The sequence below is a fragment of the Maniola hyperantus genome, chromosome 1 (assembly GCF_902806685.2).
Source record: "Maniola hyperantus chromosome 1, iAphHyp1.2, whole genome shotgun sequence".
NCBI lineage: Eukaryota > Metazoa > Arthropoda > Insecta > Lepidoptera > Nymphalidae > Maniola > Maniola hyperantus.
In genome coordinates this window covers 653,095-672,518 of record NC_048536.1, presented here as the reverse complement: position 1 = coordinate 672,518, position 19,424 = coordinate 653,095, and the positions used below count along the sequence as shown (strand labels likewise).

Here is a 19,424-nt window from a genome sequence, read left to right as displayed (position 1 = left end):
CCCAATTTCTCATTCAGTTAAAATTAGATAAAATTTACTCAATTTTCGACATTGACATTTTCAATATATTCCGTCAAATTGAGGAGATTTTATTTGCTTAGTCTGACAGCCTTAGCTGGCAGCCTTTTTCTACAACTACGGCCTCTGTCAATGTCATTCATTCATCCAAGAGTAATACCTAACACGTAGTAGTACTTGCAAATTCTTTGAACTATAACAGCTATATGTTATGTAGTTTTGTTTCTTTGGTTTTCTCAATATGTGGGTTTTCTGTACCCCTATATCCCTATATTCAACGGTGGTCTCAGGTCTGTGATATTCAATGTAGGTACTCTGTAGTTTTCAGGCCTTAAAGGACTGTTATCCAGGGCTGTAAATGGCTGTAAAATAAATTAAAAAAAAAAACTGTAGTTTTCTGTTTCTGTTGGTTTCTGTTTACCGATAAATAATTATAAATACCGTTTTGTTTTCGTGAATTATAAACGCAATATTATTTCTACCGTAAATAAACACTATTTTTAATAACGTGATGTCGGCGTTTTTTACAAATAATTGTACGCCAATTAGATGAGCAACATATTTTAAACGCAATGTAAACAATGGATTACTTCATACTACAAAACTGCGTCGATGTTATTAAAACACCGTGAAGTGAACAAATCATGGTTTGCTATTTAAATATGTGAGTCAGATATGCATTTAACACATTTCGGTATCGGTTTGTGATTTAGTGTCAAGGAGAAACGGTGACTACATCCTTATCTACACAACTAGTGTTATCTCACTGCGGAGCTAAAAATTTAAATCGTAATAAGGATCGTCAGTTAAATATTAAATCTGTAAGCATTTTTTACATTCCTACCTATATTTGATTAGAAATATTAATTAATTGTATTAAAAAAAATTACTTAGGTAAATAATACTAACTGCTAAGAAAATACGTAGGTAAAGTAAAGTAAAGTAAAGTAAAATATGCCCAAAACAAAAACAATAGACATATAACAAATACAGCATGTACAATAGGCGGCCTTATCGCTAAAATAATATTATATAAATAATATTATAGGTAATATTTTTCCTTGTTAATAATATTATATTAATAATATTATAGGTAATATTTTTCCTTGTTGTAATAAATAACTTGAATTATTTCAAAGGAAAATTTTAGCTTAGTTATACATCTTTACTTACAAGAATTACTTTACAGATAACCATGGTGTCCCAAGCTCAAGACCCCCCACAAAGTGTGGGGTCAACCAATGTAGTGTTCAGAACTGAAACCCGCTTTGACCCCTCATATTTGAAGACCCCTCCAGGGATGATGAAAGTCACTGTGGTTGTAAGTAAATTAAATTACAGTAGAAAGTCGATTATACAGCCCTCAGTTATACGGATTCGCGATTATCCTGACTACCAACCGAAAATTGTATGGCCAAGTGGGAGTCAGACTCGCGCACTGAGGGTTCCGTACTTGGGTAATTTTTCCGCCATTTTGTATGATAAATCAAAAACTATTCTGCATAAAAATAAATAAAAATCTGTTTTAGAATGTACAGGGAAAGCCCTTTCATATGATATCCAACTTGATATAGTTATCTTACTTTAAAAATTCAAAATACTTATTATTTGTTCATAAACACATTTTAATTTTTTTAATGATGTCATCTATGATCAAGATGTGGCGCTTGTTGAATTTCCAGATATTGTAGTTATATATAATACCTTCCAATTTCTCGAACGGTAGGTACATTGTGATGATGCCGATTAATTAACGCTCCTAAAGCCAATGTCCAAGTCACAAGTTTGAGCCGTGGAAAAACAGTGAGAAATGCTGCTGCTGACTGTAGCATTTTTGCCCTTTATATTTCTTAAATTTACATTTTCTTGGAGTCTGTTATGTAAAACCCAAAATCATGGTTACTCTAGCGTGCGAGTGGGACACCGTTGTACAGATTTGTGGCTCTCGCTCGGCACGTTTTCTCCAGTTGATTATGTCATAGGAAAATAACTTTTATCACAATGGTATAGAGTCTATTTTTCTTTCGGTGATATCCTTAAGTACTAAATCAAATACCCAATTAAAGAAAAGGGCGGTAGGCAGATAGACAGACTGGCGCAAGTATGCACATTAATAGTTTCTTGCTGGTTCTTCTCGGCAGGAAAGGCATTCCGAACCAGTGGTAGATGCATCTGACTATTCGTAAGCACTTGTAAAAGTTTATACGAATAAAAAAGATTTTCATTCATTCATTTCATTTCATTTACAATAATTTTAAGTATACCTAGATGATGCCTGCGACTCTGTCCGTGTGAATTTGCGTATTTAAAAATCCTGTGGGAACTCTTTGATTTTCAAAGATAAAAAGTAGCCTATGTTACTCTCCGTTCTTTCAACTTTATGCCAAAAATTATGTTGATTGGTTGCAGGGTAGGTATATACTGAGAAAGGATTTTTGAAAATTCCACCCCTAAGTGGGTTAAACAAGGATTTGAAGTTTATGTAGTCCACACGGACGAAGTCACGAGCATAAGCTAGTATTAGTACAGATTTTAAAGATAAGTTCTTTAGAATTATTTTTGTATGTATTGAAATGGAAAACTTACCATTTCTACTAGATACTTTATTCAGAATTCTGTGGCGACAACTATCACTTTGACAACAGGTGACTTGTCTGTCAGTTTGCTGAGAAAATCCCACACAAAAACAAGTACAATTATCATCTTAACATGTTGTTTCAGGTCCTCAACCTCCTGGGCTTCATTTGCATACAATCGTCTGCGTTCTGGTCCAACGGCCGCGGCGTGTACTTCAACATCGTGGCGCACCTCGGCCTGTGGTTCAGCGGAGTCCTGTTGCTGATGTATTTATTCCACGTGGTGGAGAAGTACCACAACTTCATGTGGCTGAAAGTGGAGATGATCGCGTGCGGGATACTGACGTTTCTGAACTTGATTGCCTCTACGATAGTTGTGGCGTTTGGATCCGCCGCGTATTCGGCGGCTGGGGTGAGGTTTTTTGTCAGGTTTTTCAACTTACACACAACTCTAGAAGTGTTGCAAAACTATCGATAGTTGACCTCGAAAACTATTCAAATATTAAATAATCTTTTCTTGCCGGCTACTGTACCTACTTATTGCTATCCAACTTCGGCTAGCAAATTAGAGCGAGAGGAGTAGAGGACCTCTCACTCTCGCTCGACAGTCGAAGTGTCGAAGTTCCTGGGATCAAATGCCAGACCTTTTGAATAGCACCTGTAACCCCTATTTGTGCAGCTGGCCTAACAGAGTATATTTTAAATTTCAGTTCTTTGGTTACCTGGCGATGGTGGTGTACGGGTTCGACACGTTCTTCAAGACGCGCGCGATCAAAGAGGGCGAGTTAGCGCAGGGCACGCGCGTGCCCGCCAAGCAAGTGCACGTGAGCACGCCGCCCGCCCTGCCGTAGTACGTGGCGGGCACGTGGCTAACTTATAACTACTACTGACTGTTGCTACAATATTCATAAACCTAAATATAGTCCGTGCCCATTAAATAGTCGTTCTTGAAGTTAAACGCAAAACGCATCGCAAGAGCATTTTTCAGGCGTCAGTGACGCGCGTGATGCGAGAAAGCGGAAAACACCAGCCCGCGTGACGCGCCGCACCTCGCGTTCGCCATGTGCATTAGTGTGAGTGTTACATCTGTACATAGTAAACAGACGCGAAGTATTTAACTGCCGGGAACTACCTATACTATCCGGTAAGACCCATAATCACGCTCAAAAAGTGACGGCATATTATGTTCAGTTTGCCTTTTATCACTATTGAAATTGCAACAGTATCAACTTACGTGACGCGAAATGTGAACATTTTTGAATATTTTCGAATCGTATTTATTTTAGTATTTAGTAGTGTTGTAAAAATGTACATTTCTTTTTTTTTTACATCCAAGCCGCGCGGTTTGTATGGCTTTTAATTACTATGGGAACTCAGATCCTAACTCGTACCGCCGGCTTTAGTGTTTAGGTCACCATTGGTGGCGCAACCAGCTGCAGCTCTAGGGATGGCACCTCACATGGTGTCCGCTTGGTTGCGCAACCAAGCAAACACCAGGTGAGGCATCCTTCATAGAGCTGTATACAGTACGCGACCGAAAGTAATAATTTATATCGGCCTTTAGAATGACATTGCGGCTTTGTAGAGCGTTGTCCCTTGATGACATTTTGTCGGTCTCAACGACAGGGACAACGCTCTACAAATCTGCTATCTCCTTCTAAAGGTCGATGTACATTACTTTCTGCCGCGTACGCATCGTGTTGGTAGTGCAACATGTAGCTCGATTGCGGGAAAACTGCATCAATCATTATTACAATCCAATTGTTGTGATTGGCTGAATTTGTGCTATTCTTGTTGCAACAATGCATTGTAGCCAATAGCGAGCGAGCGTCAACCAATCAGAGGTGATTGTGATCGTGACATTGTAGCTGTCATTCTACCGCAATCGAGCTGCTGGTTGTGCCACCACTGCTGTCCAAGTGATATAGGGCACTTAGGGTGAGATCTATAGAGCGCACTCTGACTTAGCTTAGACTTTTGAGTTAAAACGAGACATAGCTATATCTCTCACATATCTCAGCCTAAGTGTATAAACTGCATTTTCTTCAAGAATATCAGTTATTCAACTATGCTGTAATTTTGCTAAGATGTATTTTTCTAGTCTGTATAAAGTCGAATAATACTTTATTTTATTAATTAAGAATACTTACAATACACATATTTTACATTTTAAATATTTACAATTTCTTAATGCGCTTTAAAAATGTATTGAATCATTTACTATTAGGCCAAGTATCCATTAGCCATAAAAGGCAGAAGTTACACATAGTAAAATAATAAATAAATAAATAAATATACAGAAAATGTTAAAAACTACAAAATTAAAACAAATAGAAAGATTTTATTCAAATAAACTTTTATAGTGCTTCTGAGTCATCAAAATAATCTACCACTGATTCGGAATGCCATTCCTACCGAGAAGAACCAGCAAGAAACTCGGCGGTTGCTCTTTTATGCCCTATGTATTGTATAAGTAATTGCAGTCCGGCGTATTGCTGGAGCGAGTCAAATACACGCTTTCTAATGGCTTATTTAAATAATCTTGAAATAATATGCTCTTTAAAGAGCACACTTTTTGTAGGTTTTTTAAACTTGTGTAAGGCAAGTCTAAGGGTGAGATCTATAGAGCACACTCTGAATTTGCTTAGACTTAAGACAAAGTTAAAACGAGACAGAGCTATATCTCTCACGTAAATCTGTCTTGTTGTGCAAATCTGGGAAAATTCACAATATTATTATTCAGGAACAAATATGAAGTAAATGAGTATATTTGACCAAAGTTTTTATGGAAAAACATGTAGAATGTAGATGCATAAATGTTATTCCCGCAAAACTCATTACCATAAGCCTTCGATGTATGATTAATCTACTATTTTCGAAAAACTAACTAAAATTTGAATTTCCGCGGCCGGATGTATCAAACCACCTTTACCGCCTTTTTATGTAACTTTGTAGAACAACTTGTGAAAGCAAAGATTAGTCGTAAGTTCAATTTAATCATGTATTTTAAACCCACCTATTGCACTTACCTCACTCCATACTTATAGTGCATTCAATATGAACTGGCGTGTTTCCACTTGAGACCGTCATTAGCAATAACAATAGGATTACATTCGACATGCCACGTACACAATAGGGGTAGTAAACCACTCATAGAGCCCATTCATTTTTAAAAGAGACGGTTCAACCTTATATGTTTTGTTGCAAACCAACCAGTGTTTATACTTTTGAATTTACCCGCCACGACTTAATCATATTGTTATTATTGCTAATGACGGTCTCAAGTGGAAACACGCCAGTTTATATTGAATGCACATACTATTTAATTGATATATTATTATATAATATTTTATTGATAGGATTGAGGACCACAATTATATTATTGAGACTTACAAAGTTTATAATAATAAATATAAAATATGTTGCTATTCCTGTACAGAAAAAAAAATGTAAGTATATCAGTTTTTCAATAACAAGATTGTTTACTAATTTTATTTTCGTGAATCACTCACGCCTTTAAATGAACTAATTCGAGCTATGTCGGTTACTCTGGTTCTCGTACAGATCTCCTCATTTCTGATTTGATCACGTAGAGGAACTCCAAGCATAGCTCTCTCCATCGCCCGCTGAGTGATTTTGAGCTTTCTTTTGAGCAAAAACTTTGTCTTCATAATAATATTGTTTTATCTAAATAAGCTGGTGTAATGTAACTCATATCGAAGATATTAACTTTATTTGTTTTATTAACTTAGCCTTAAGTTTTGATGTATATAAAGATATCCATCCCACAATGTAAGTTACAGTCCGACAAGGCTATCTTGGCGCGTGGCGAAAATCGGAACTAACAAGTGTCCCCTTTGTTCGTGATTGATTATTCTAAGCCTTAGTTCTCCAACAGCGCCCCCCTGTCAATGTCATTGAAGTGCCAAGAGAGCCTTGTCGCACTGTAAGTGTAATATCCGTCCGAGACTATTAGCTCAGGCTTGTGTCAAATTGTTGTAAACTAAGCAAATAAATCTTGTGACGTATGAGAATGCCTATAAAATTGTATTTAATACATTTTGTACAGTTGGCGTCAGGAATAAAGAACTGATGTGACCGAGTGATTTATCTATTATACCCTATCCACGAAAAGAAATTTTGACGACCTCCCTGGCAGTGGTCCTGGGGTCGATTCCCGGTAGGGGTTTGGAATTTTATAATTTCTAAATTTCTGGTCTCGTCTGATGGGAGGCTTTAGCCGTGGTTAGTTACCACCCTACCTTACTTCAAGGAATATTATAAAAAAAGAATTAGCGAAATCGGTTCAGCTGTTCTCGAGATTTGCGATCAGCAACACATTCAGCGATTCCTTTTTATATATAGAATCGCAGCTAATATTCTTTCAATGGCTTTATGTCCAATGTCTGTAATCACGCCAAATTGTTAAGCAGGTATTTGTTAAAGCGAAATAAAACATTTTATATAATGTATTTTGTGTTTTATTAAGAGGTAATATAAACGGTTCAACAATATTAAAAGTTAGTGATTTAAAATCTAAATATAATTAACATTATCGATCATCAATACCATGAACAAATTAAATCATTCTAGTACGCGACAGGTATAGATGGCAATCGGGGTGGGAACCACGTCCCCTACACCCGCACAGTCCTCAAGCTGACCCGGTGCGGGTGCGTGGGGCGTCCCCTCGCCTCATTCCCCGATTGACATCTCAACCTGTCGCAGACTATACTAACTTTGCCTTAGGCGCTATCTCCACGGATAAGAGAATCGCGGCGAGTGTCGCCGTGTGAAAGAACTCGATACAAACTATGCTGCCGTCCTAAAGCTAAAGTGTCGTTAACTACCACAACCAAGTTTCGAGATATGATCAAAAAAGCGCGAATTTATGAAGAAATGATGCCATTTGATAACTAACAACCGTATACAAAACTTGAAACTATGAAAATGTAGAGCAAATAGAGCACTTTTGAATAGCTGTATTTTTAAGTTTCTAGAATAAATAATAATTAAAGCAGGACAGTTTTGGCTTTTTAGTCTAGCATTTTTTCTAACAACGTCTTGTATTTACATAACTTAAATGTCGTTAGATTACCCTTTAAGACGTTTAAGGCTTGGATTGCATTTACTTTTTTCATCGTTTTACGAAACTAAAAAAAATTGTATAATTACTAAAGTAAAATGACTCTAAAAGACTTTAACGACATTGTAGGTTAGGTTATGATCCTTAAAACTATCAATAACATAACACTTAAAATGCGGCTTTTGTAATTTAAACACATTTTAGTCTAGTAGAATAGAAATGGTTTTTATACAGTAGCGTTTTTTGGGGAGAATTGCTAAACTAAAATGTGGTTTATTGCAAATGATCGAACCGTAGCGACGTTTTAGGTTAGCATTGTTTATAAAAATTTGAGGTTTTCCAATGAAAGTAACGGTAACTACAACAATTGAAAGAGGAACAGTCCGAAAGTAGTCTCTTATTTTGTTAAAACTTATAGTATTAGTGCTAGAAATCTGTAATTTGGCATGGGTATAAATATTATTCACGCCGACAAAGTGGTGAAATAAAATTGTGATAAATATTATTTTTAGGGTGGCTCTCCTACATGTAAAGTGGGAGTGAATATTTTTTTTCTCGTCTACCCCATAGTGTGAGATATCGTTGAATAGGTCTTTTAAAAATACTGTGGGTGTTGGAACATCATTTTTCAATTTCTAGATCCGTTGTAAAATATGATGTTTTAATTAAAGTGCTAATTTTTATTAGAGTCAAGTGTCTACCCCCTTTATCAGCCATATGGTTGAATAAAGGAACGTGAAAAAATTCACAGCAGTAGTATATAATATAATCAATTTTAAAGGAAACTATCATGGCTAAGTACAGGCACAGGTTAAGGAGTTGTATCTGTTTTCCGAGGTTAATTATTGTACGTAGATATTACGAGTAGCATATTAATGTATATTATAGTTTTATTGTATCTATTGTATTTGTGATTGATCGTAATCCTAATAATATTTTTTCCAACTTCCCCTGTGAAGCTGGATTTTATGACTCTCTCTTCAGTTACCATCGTCCTTTGTGGGCCCGTTTGTAGAAGTGAACCGTGAAAAACCATGGATTTCAAAATATCCTCAGTATTCATAAATAAAATAAAAGCACTATCTTAGGTCAGCTGTAATAATTGTGACATTACAAAATCCATAAAATCATACAATTTTCCTTTTTTTCTTCATAGCAAGTCCTCTTAGTCCGTTATGTCCTCTTGTTTTCTTCCCACTACGCTATCATTCCAGAGTACAGTGAGAGGTTTGAACTCATTGGTTATTTTGCCTATTGGTGCAAACGTTTGATTGAATGCCACAAAGCGTTTACAGAAAGCTCTCGCAGGCGCACTAGTCAAAATTAGAAGCTTTTGAAATGTGGGTATACAGAAAAATGTTGAGAATCTCTTGGGTACAGTGTATCAAAAATGCAACTGTACTACAGAGGCTAAGTGAAGATGTTGAAATCCTGAAGACCATAAAAGTGCGGAAGTTGGAGTATTTCAGCCACATTATGAGAAATAGCAAATACGACTGCCTTCAGCTCATTATTCAGGGGAAAACAGCCGGCAGTCTTACCACCAGGCCGTAGAAGAACATCGTGGCTAAAGAATTTACGCCAATGGTACGGGAAGAGTACCCGATCTCTTTTCCGAGCAGCAGTGTCCAAGGTGCAGATAGCTCTAATGATTGCCAACCTCCGATAGGAGACGGCATTGCAAGAAGAAGAAAGTCACAACCTCGCGAGATGCGGAAATAGTTAGAGACATTAAAGTTATGTATTGCGGGATAGAGTTATTTTAGGATAGGAAACAATATTTTTTTGCAAAATATCACTAAACTGTAACGCGTTTATGTATCATTAAAGACATTTTAGTCTAGCATTTTCGTTAAAAGACATTTAAGTTATGGAATAGTGCACCATAATTTTGGAGAAAAACTTAATTTAAAAATAAGCATAGTGACTTTAAAGACATTTAAGTTAAGGAATTTAAGAAAAAAACCAGCTTTGAGACATTTTAGACTGGCAAATGTCAGTTAAATGCGTTTAAGTGTTGGTATCATATGAACAGGTAGTTATTTAACGACGTTCTTCATATTGCTATTTCAAAAACTACAGCAGCTAGGAAAATACCGGTTAGATTGGTCGATAGAAAAAAAAAATCTAAGTAAGATAGCGTTAAAAAGTCAAATTTGGCCAAATGTTGGTTAACGACGTTTTAGCTTGAGGACGGCAGCATGGCCCTGTGGGCGTAGGGATGGCGATTCTTTACGAAAAAGATCGATTTTTGAATCGATTCGAATCGTAGTCTAATGAATCGATTCATGAAAAAATCGAGGCCTACAAAATCGATTCTTAAAAAATCGATCTTTTTTTCAAGTTTGCGTTTACAATGTAAATTTGTATCAATTTTACTAAAAACAAGATTAATATTGCAATTAACGATATCTTATCAATAAAATCAGGGAATTCAAAAATAACAATTATTTTTATTACCGTATCAAACTATAAGATCAACTATAAAAAAAAAAGTATTTATATACTGACTGAAATTTTCTAATTTGAACGTCACACTTGACACTGACTTCTGTCAAACTATTCTTCCTTGTTCCTTCCCTTAGAGTCGTAGATAGAGTAATAAAGATAGATGTAGGAACGTTTGCTTTCTCATTCACACTAAAAAGAGAGCACAGATAAAGTTACTAATGTGATAAACAGAGACGCAGCTAACCTATTTTTGGTTCCTTATCGTGTGACTGGTTTTTTTCAAGAATACATGCAACTTCCATACAAGGCATGCAAAGAATATCGGCAAAGTTCATACAAAATTTTACCTTGAAATAATCAACTAAATGCAAATAATTGTAAGGTTTATACCAAAACAGAAAAAATCGAATGTCGATTTTCAAGGGTGATATATCAATTCAGTGAATCGACACAGTACTTCATATCGATTTAAAAAATCGATATTTTCTGCTCGAAAAATCGATTCTTCGATTAATCGATCTCAGATCGCCATCCCTATTTCACCGTATCAGCGGGCACACGAGCGGTGCGGCGCCGCAACGTTATGTCGCAACGGCGCGGCGCCGTAGCAGCGTTGGACAGTGTCTTTCCTTGTAAGGCATAAACAACTGAGCGGTGCCGCTCCGACGTCGCAACGCTTTCACCCCTCCCCGCCTCGTCTGGGTGGTTGCAAGTCCGCTCCGGCGCCGCACCACCGCCGCAACGCATCGTGTGCCCCCGCTCCCATAGAATTTTTTATCGACTTTTTGTCACACGGCGACACTCGCCGCTACCTGTCATGTCAGAAGTACGATTCTCGTCCGTGGAGATGGCGCCAGAGCGATCACGCACTCATCCGATCAGAGTCCGTGAAAATATGTTCCTTTTTGTTTTACAAACTGTTTGTATAGTAGCTTATGACATATGTCGTTTTATATCCGTATTTTCACGGATTCGGATCGGATGTGTGCGTGATCGCCGTTAGGGTAACTACATAACTACATCCAATTATTAAGGTCATTTCACGCTCACAATAGTAACAATACTTACATAAAATTTAAATATTCACTTATGTAGTTTATAAAATAAAATATGTCTGCCAGTTAAATGCAGAGTTAGAAAAAACCCAGTGTTTAAGGCTGAGATCTAAAGAGCGCACTTTGACTTTGCTCAGACTTAAGATTGAGTTAAAACGAGACAGATTTATGTGAGCGATATAGCTCTGTCTCGTTTTAACTGTTTTAAGTCTAAGCTAAGTCAGAGTGCGCCCTATAGATCTGACCCCGAGTCCCCTGGTCAAATGGCATATACTTTAAGAACATTCAGTCTAGTTAACATAATATTATGAGGTTAGTCTTTTACATTTTGATAGGCACATCATATTATTTTTAATTGACTTCAACACCTTATTACTACGATCATTAAAGTGCAAAATATCATACAGTTCCATACAAAATATATGTTATCTCTCAACCCACGTTCGAACGTAAATATACATAAGTTCCTTTATTTTTAATATTCTAAATTCTAATGATTACTACAAAATTAGATGAAAATATTAAAAGGTTTTACCACTTTATGTATCAATCAACTTTGCATCATTGGGTCGTTTTTTTTGTACATACCTAATATATATTTTATACAAAAGTAGTTATCTTTATAAAATAGTAAATACTTACAAAACAATCGTTGTGATAATTCGTAATCCATACTTATATTATAAATGCAAAAGTGTGTCTGTCTGTCTGCTAGCTTTTTCCGTTCAACCGATTTTGACGAAATTTAGTAAAGATATAGCATGCATCCCGGGGAAGGACATAGGTAGGCTACTTTTTATCCCGGAAAATCAATGAGTTCCCACGGGATTTTAAAAAATCTAAATCCACGCGTACGAAGTCGCGGGCATCAGCTAGTAATATAATAATTAAGTAAAACCCCTCGTCCTCTTATACTAAAAGTAAATAGTCATAAAACCATCTGGTCCAACAATGGTAGGTAATAAATTATTAATTATTATAATTAATTAACTGGTAAGTATAAAACTTTTATGGCTCCTACTTCCTTACAAAATTAAAACGGTGTGCGCCACATGTCATTTTGAGGGTATATCTGAGATATGGTGGGTTTCCAACGAGTCACACTGTGACACGCTTGAGTGTGACCCATTGGAACTCATAGATAATTTTCCCCATCGAGTCACACTGTTACAAGTTGCAACCTTCTTATCCATTAGAATTCCTAACGAGTCGTACTGTTACTCTGACTACCATAAATTATAATTAAATTTATTTATTTGTTTTCGCCACTGCCCTCAATGCAAAATTGGCGAATTTTGGTCCTGAACGCTTACCACATAACAGGGAATTGCAAAGCAACTGATAATGCAGTCTAAGGCTGAGTTCTATAGAGCGCACTTTGACTATGCTCAGACTTAAGATTAATTTAAAACGAGACAGATTTATGTGAGAGATATATAGCTCTGTCTCGTTTTAATTCTGTCTTAAGTCTAAGCAAAGTCAGAGTGCGCTCTATAGATCTCACCCTAAGATGGAGTGCGCTTACCTAGGAGATGGCTATATAATAATTCACCTTGACGAATGTACCGGTACTAAAAGTGAAGCGTAAACTGATGCTGAAAGGGAGTTTCATATCCTAGCGGTTAGAATTAGTGATCTAACGATTTGCTTAGCATTCTCAGGTTCGTGATGAATCACTGGGATCGACAGCTTTACGTTCTCCACGCGGCACGATGGTACCAAAAAAGCCATATTTGGTCACCTATTCAGAGTTTCCCTAGTTTTACTATTTACATAGCTCACATCAAATCAACCACTCGATAAATATAAAAGTTAAAATTAATAAAAAAGTATTACTCTAATACATTGTGCATTAAATATACAACCATAATACTTATAAATTATAATCATAATCGGAAAACACTTAAATCTAAAAAGGTACAGTGGCCTTCTTAAAGTTAACTTAAAATTATAAAATGCTTAGTTAATAAATTAGAATTTCCATCTCAGAATGTTAGAAATCAAGACAATAATTTACCCTAGACTCGTTGGAAATCAGGACTTATGCTGCAAAAAGGGGGGAATACTTGTTGCTAATAAGGATCGAAGTATTCCAATGGCGGCGGTGCAAGTATGTGTGAGTGGAATAATTATTATTAATGTGAATGTGTGCGTGACCCAATGAGGCTAGCCTATTTGAGTGCTTTGTGACAACCCATCCGCCCTTTTGTTATTCGCCTATGATATTATGAAAAGTAAATGTCACTGTGGAGGCAGCCCTCGCTTCCACGCCTTGTATTTGAGGAAGCAGTCGACTCCGTATGCGATGATTGCGCACAAACCGAAGAACTGAAACAGAAAGATATTAAAATCGCAGAGCCGCGTAAGCGAAGTGAGCGCGAGTTTTTGTCGTAGAGGGACGTCTTAACAATAGTATAAAGTTAGCATGCTGAAACTCCGATTTTTTAACTCGCAGGCTTAAGTGCTAAGCCGCGGCAGACGATGCGACAATGTAGCGAGAGTGCTTACCCCAACAGCGTAGCCCGTGCTCTCGCCCAGCGTGGTCGCGAATATAGACGTGCCGATGTACGCCAGACACATCACGCCGCAGTACGCGAACTCGCACTTAAGCCACGGCAGACGGTCGTACTTCTCCACAAAGTGGAACGTGTACATCAGTAGAAGCAGGCCTGTGATGATGTTGCCGCACCAGTACAGGATGTTGTAGAAGATGGCGGATAACCACGCCCATGATATCTTTATGCATATGAAACCGACTACATTACAGACCTGAAACAGAGAAGAACAATTTTTATTTTCGGAAAAATGTATTTATTCATTATTGTGATTTTGAAGTTCTAACTTCTTTAGTACAGTCACAGAGTGAGGATATGATATTACAAAAAATATACAATATACAGAGTGTAACGAGAACGCAAGCAAAAACTTAGCGTTATTGTTATACTACCTAAACACAATCCAATACAAATAACCATTTGCTTCATTTTGTAGTTTTAGTGATTTAGTATTTTTCAAACCCGCAATGTATAGTGTGCAAAACTCGGGTCAATGCCCCCACCTACGACGCTCCGAGTGACCTACTTACGGAACGTTCGTTGACCTCTAGCGTCAGTCAGATGTTTTATTTGCAATATATCGTGAAATTTTACAAAATATAGGATTTTTTTTGCGAGTTTTGATATGAGTCAGTGATATGATACCACAAGAAAAACCACAGTACCTGTCTAAAAAAACCGGCCAAGTGCAAGTCAGATTCGCGCACTGAGGGTTCCGTAGTACAGTCGTATTTTTTCGACATTTTGCCCGATAAATCAAAAACTATTATGCATAAAAATAAATGAAAATCTGTTTTAGAATGTACAGGTAAAGCCTTTTTATATGATACCCCACTTGGTATAGTAATCTCAATTTAAAAGTTGAAAATAGTAATTATTTGTTCATGAACACATTTTAATTTTTTTTTCGTAATGTAACCACAAATTCACGGTGTCAGGTGCCACGAGACATGTGGTCAAACATAGTGGCCTATGTTGTGACTTTTTTATTAATATTTTACTCACCAATGCAACAATCTTCAGTATTCCAGGCAGGGACTTCAGGTAGCCCTTGTCAAACCGCAGCACCTTCTGTGGCGGAGGCGGGGGGGGGGCGGTGCCACGAGACATGTGGTCAAACATAGTGGCCTATATTGTGATGCTTGTTGACTGTTAAGCTGGAACTAATTATACTGCAAGATAATGCAATTGATAATGTTATTTAAACTAACTTATAGATAAGCTATCAAGATAGCGCCCAAGACAGCCAACTATCAGATGAAACACATAGGTATTAGGTACCTGAAAGATAAAGAGGATGGGAGGGAGTTATTAGTCTGTAGACCATTGGGCAGCACCCTCAATGGAGTCAAGCATGCTGAAACGCCAAAGGTATACCATGGTATATCCAGTGGCGTGTAGGTCATAGAGGCATAAATGCACTGCTTACCCTATTGACCCTAGTCCTAATAACTCAATGTTTATTTTTCACTATGACTAAATAGTTTCATATCTAATTGCCTACCCAAGCTTGAATACCTGTGCACGCCACTGGGTATATCAAAGGTATAGCATGAGGATTTTCCTCCCCAAAGAAAAAGAAATTGATAAGTAACTTAATGACCTAATGTGTAAATATTTGATAAGATAAAGTTACTTATTATTATTTGTCAAACTTTGGGAACTGATAAAATATTTTCTAGATAAGTACTTACATGAATGAATTATTATTATCAGTACGACGAGATTTTTTGCATGGGTATAGGTTAAAGACCTGGAGAGTGACATAGTGGATAATTCCGCTGTACACAATCTCTAAATTAAACTAAAATGGCACTTCTAAATCTATTGCTATCCCTTTCATAATTTTGCTTGCGGAAAAGGATAGCACTAGATTTAGACCTGTTAATTTAATTTAGTTTAGAGACAGTGTACAAGAGAATCGGCCCCATTGGCTACTTTTTATCTAGGAAAATCAAAGAGTTCCCAAGTGATTTTTAAAAAACCTAATTCCACGCGGACATAAGTCGCTATCGACATCGGATTATTCACTCCCCCGTGTGTAACACTGTGACTCAATGGGACAAAAATTCCTGTTGAATTGGTATAAGGAAAAAAACTCAAGCATTTAGTATTATACCTAAATTTGTTGTATCCTGTAAATATTTTTCTTAAATAAATTATTAATTATTATTAAAAGTGTGAGAAGTCTACCAATCCACACATGGCCAGCCTGGTAGACTATGGCCAAAAGCCTTCTCACTCTGAGACTCGTGCTCTGCAGTGAGCCGGCTATGGGTTGATCATGTTGATGAAGATAAGTAATTAAAGTCCTGGAGAGAACTGCAGGTAAAATCCACACTCCTTAATCATTTTTTTTTTAAATTTATTTATTCATATTAATTTTACAGAGTTTCCTACATCTATCTCGCCAAACTGGTGGGCCAGTTTGTTGGCGAGGTGGCGCTTTTAATACTATGTACATAACTTACTACTATATTTCCTTAACGCTATTCATACACCTATATCTATACTTATAATAAAACTGTACTACATACTAATTTAAACCTATCTACTTCACTAAAAGATAAACTAACACAATTGAGTATACTAACAACTTACTAATAAATAACCAAAGAAAACACAAAAAACACAAATTAATTATATAATCACAAATTAATTATATAATCTTCGATTGTATAATATGCCTTTTTCAAGAGCATAATTTTGATATATTTTTATAAACTGCCTTATCTTAATCTTCCTTAATTACACAGGTGCAGCTTATTTGAGATTGTCATCATTACATGATTACATGACTCACCACTGAGCACAGGTCTCTTCTCAGAATAATAACAGTTTGGCCACAGTCCGCCACGCTGGCCATGTGTGGATTGCTAGACTTCACACACCTTTGAGAACATTATGGAGAACTTCCAGGGATTCAGGTTTCCTCGTTTTACTTTACCGTTTAAGCAAGTGATATTTAATGATTTAAAACACTGAAAAGTTAGAGGTGTGTGACCGTGATCGAACCCCCAACTTCCGATTAGAAGGCGGACGTCCTAACCACTAGGCTATCACAGCCTATTATCGAAAAATGTGTCTACCTAACCGAATAAGCAAAATACAATGAGCAGTACCTACTAAAAACATTACTTCCTTCATGCTTCTGTATTAGGTAAGTACTTACTGTAAATTTGCCAGTGCCTGTCAAGTTTTGCTTGCTGATGATGAATTAGATACCTTGTTACTTTGCCTAAAATTGTAAGGGTGGTAAATTGGACGGAATAGAAATATACCCGGATACGGAATAATCTACCACCTTACAAAGATTAGAGGAAAATAATAATTTACTTTACTTGATCTATCTACCTAGTAAAGAATAGAAGCTAGCCGTCGACTCCCTTGTAATGTATATGAGGTGTTATAAATGAAATTTGCTAGATGTTAGGCAAAATTGTTTTTAATGTAACTTTTACCGGGGTCGCTTAATACATAGTGATGGCTAATAATGCTTAGTTATTCTAGCTTAATGCCAAGACTTAATTTAGATACATTAGAATGCCTTAGGTAGATAGTACATAAAATCTATGTTTTAAATTTAAGATGCCATTGGCATGGAATAGACAATGACACAGTAAATTCATAAAATTGTTTCAAAATAAAAGCTCAGTAGTAAAGACAGGGTTCTTACTGTACACATACACTAAGAAGGTTCACTAAACTGTTCCAGGATACAAACATTTGCTTACTTGTAGGTGCGAAGACTGCAAGGTAGCTGGACGGCATCGGCCAAGATCCAAAACTCAATTTATTTGATTCTTCACAACCGAAATGTTTCATTACAAGGATTTTCACCAAGTCTTATCCATAGAAATTAAGTTGCCAACGTGAATGTGCAAAAGAAATAAATACGAAAACCGAAAACTAAAAACGGAAACGCAAACGGAAAACGGAAGCTAAACGTAAAACGTAAACGTAAACGTAAACGTAAAACGGAAAACGTAATCCCTGTAACAAAGAAAAACAAGATTATAATTTGTGCTGTGTGAAAATTTCGACACGTGGAATTTTCCCGATCAAACACAACTCACCTATTGAACTCCTAGCCACCAATGGTTTTCAGAAGTCCACCCACAACCCATTATCCTCATTTATTTGGGAAGATAAAATAACTGGAACTGGAATGAAATCATAAAATTAGGATTTTCTCTAACCAAACCGCCATTTTGTCGAATCCACATTACTTGATTTTTCACTCACCATAATTGATGAAACATTGAAATACGTTAGGATGACTGAATTTTATAACTATTGTATTTTCCCAGGCGAAGCCATGGGCGAAAAAGAATGAGATTTTCCTGGAACGAAAAAAATTCGTCTTCACATGTTGACTCCAGGAAAATTCTAAATCTCACCTATCGGTGTTGCCAGACGCAACCCGAGTGTTCCCGCTCTCAGTTAGTTTGATCATGAAGCCAATTCATTTTTGAATATTTGCGGAACCTAAGGATATTTTATAAGAACCGTTTTGTTAATGACTTAACAATAAACAAATGATATTATGGTTTTATTTAATTATTTTGTTTTATTTCTACGACAATTGACAACGAAGCAAACGCCATCTATTGTGGCTCGAATGAACTCTGAACATCGACCCACGCGTAGTTCTGCACCTTGATGCTAGGTGGCACCAACATACTTTGAACAAAATAGATTTTAATTAAAAGCGAAACGCTAATTAGTAGTTCAAAATTTACAACGTCACAGTAAGTACTTACTGTAAATTTGCCAGTGCCTGTCAAGTTTTGCTTGCTGATGATAAATTAGATACCTTGTTACTTTGCCTAAAATTGGTAACTGGACCAAACTTAGAAGGCTCTAAATTCTTCTAAGAGCATTTTAAGCTCTGAGTATCAAATATTCTCTATTCTCTACTAAAGAGTACCTATAGTGCTAGCCACTGTTTCAGAGGGTTGTCGTCTAGATTCTTCAGATTGTTGGGTAGTGTAACATACTAAAAATAAGAATCTTACCTGATTTTATTTACAGAATAATACTCTTACAGTGTTACTGAGTACCTACTAGTCACTTGCATTTTTTGGATGTATTCATTCAGTCACTGACAATAATTATTGGTAATTTTTGAACCTTTAAAGAAAATGATTATTTTTAAAATAATTTTTTTTGTAGTAAAACTAAAATCTACAACACTACAAATACAAAACCAAATTGATTAAATGTCAGAAAAATAATGACATAAAAATCTACACAGAGACTAATGTATCTATGGTATCACTCTAACCCATAGAGTAAAGGGTTTTGAACTAGGGCGTTTCCCCTGTATATGGGGAAATATTGTAACGTTGTGTGGCTGATGTGTATTGTCGTCTGTCGATGTGCAAATATTGTATATATATAGACCTTTAGAAAGAGATAGCGGTTTGGTAGAGCGTTGTCTCTGTCGTTGAGACCGGCAAAACGTCCGTCACATAAGTACGAGTCACAGAGACAACGCTCTACAAAGCCAAAACCTCTTTCTAAAAATCGATATTTCTTGCCGGCTACAAGTGTAGTGTAGATTCATGGTACGAATACTACAGGCGGATTTTTATTTTCGCGATGGTAACACTAATTAAAATTGTAGTTTTTGAATGAATTTGACCCATAGAGATACCTAGTAGGTAGGTACCTACCTACC

At 36.4% G+C, this 19,424-nt stretch overlaps 2 protein-coding genes across 5 annotated transcripts; one reads left to right on the top strand and one right to left on the bottom strand.

Moving 5' to 3' along the window:
* The first annotated feature begins 396 nt into the window (after nucleotides 1-396).
* On the top strand, nucleotides 397-7,066 carry LOC117986380 (CKLF-like MARVEL transmembrane domain-containing protein 4). Of its 2 annotated transcripts, none has more exons than XM_069501790.1 (4): nucleotides 397-682; nucleotides 1,208-1,339; nucleotides 2,740-3,006; nucleotides 3,305-7,066. In XM_069501790.1, exons 2-4 carry the CDS (start codon nucleotides 1,214-1,216, stop codon nucleotides 3,443-3,445), a joined length of 534 nt encoding a protein of 177 aa, XP_069357891.1. In that variant the 5' UTR covers nucleotides 397-682; nucleotides 1,208-1,213; the 3' UTR covers nucleotides 3,446-7,066. The 2 variants fall into 2 exon arrangements, with proteins under 2 accessions (XP_069357891.1, XP_034829107.1); XM_034973216.2 differs by having other exon boundaries at nucleotides 399-839.
* Nucleotides 7,067-9,886: 2,820 nt separating this feature from the next.
* On the bottom strand, nucleotides 9,887-18,954 carry LOC117986390 (CKLF-like MARVEL transmembrane domain-containing protein 5). 3 transcript variants are annotated; one of them, XM_069500038.1, is made up of 4 exons: nucleotides 18,760-18,954; nucleotides 14,747-14,913; nucleotides 13,695-13,955; nucleotides 9,887-13,514 (listed from the first exon to the last, which is right to left on the bottom strand). In XM_069500038.1, the coding sequence occupies exons 2-4, from the start codon at nucleotides 14,861-14,863 to the stop codon at nucleotides 13,428-13,430; spliced, it is 465 nt and encodes a 154-aa protein (XP_069356139.1). In that variant the 5' UTR covers nucleotides 14,864-14,913; nucleotides 18,760-18,954; the 3' UTR covers nucleotides 9,887-13,427. The 3 variants fall into 3 exon arrangements, with proteins under 3 accessions (XP_069356139.1, XP_069356892.1, XP_034829118.1); XM_069500791.1 differs by having other exon boundaries at nucleotides 14,747-14,904; XM_034973227.2 differs by lacking the exon at nucleotides 18,760-18,954 and having other exon boundaries at nucleotides 14,747-16,973.
* Between the last annotated feature and the right edge of the window lie 470 nt (nucleotides 18,955-19,424).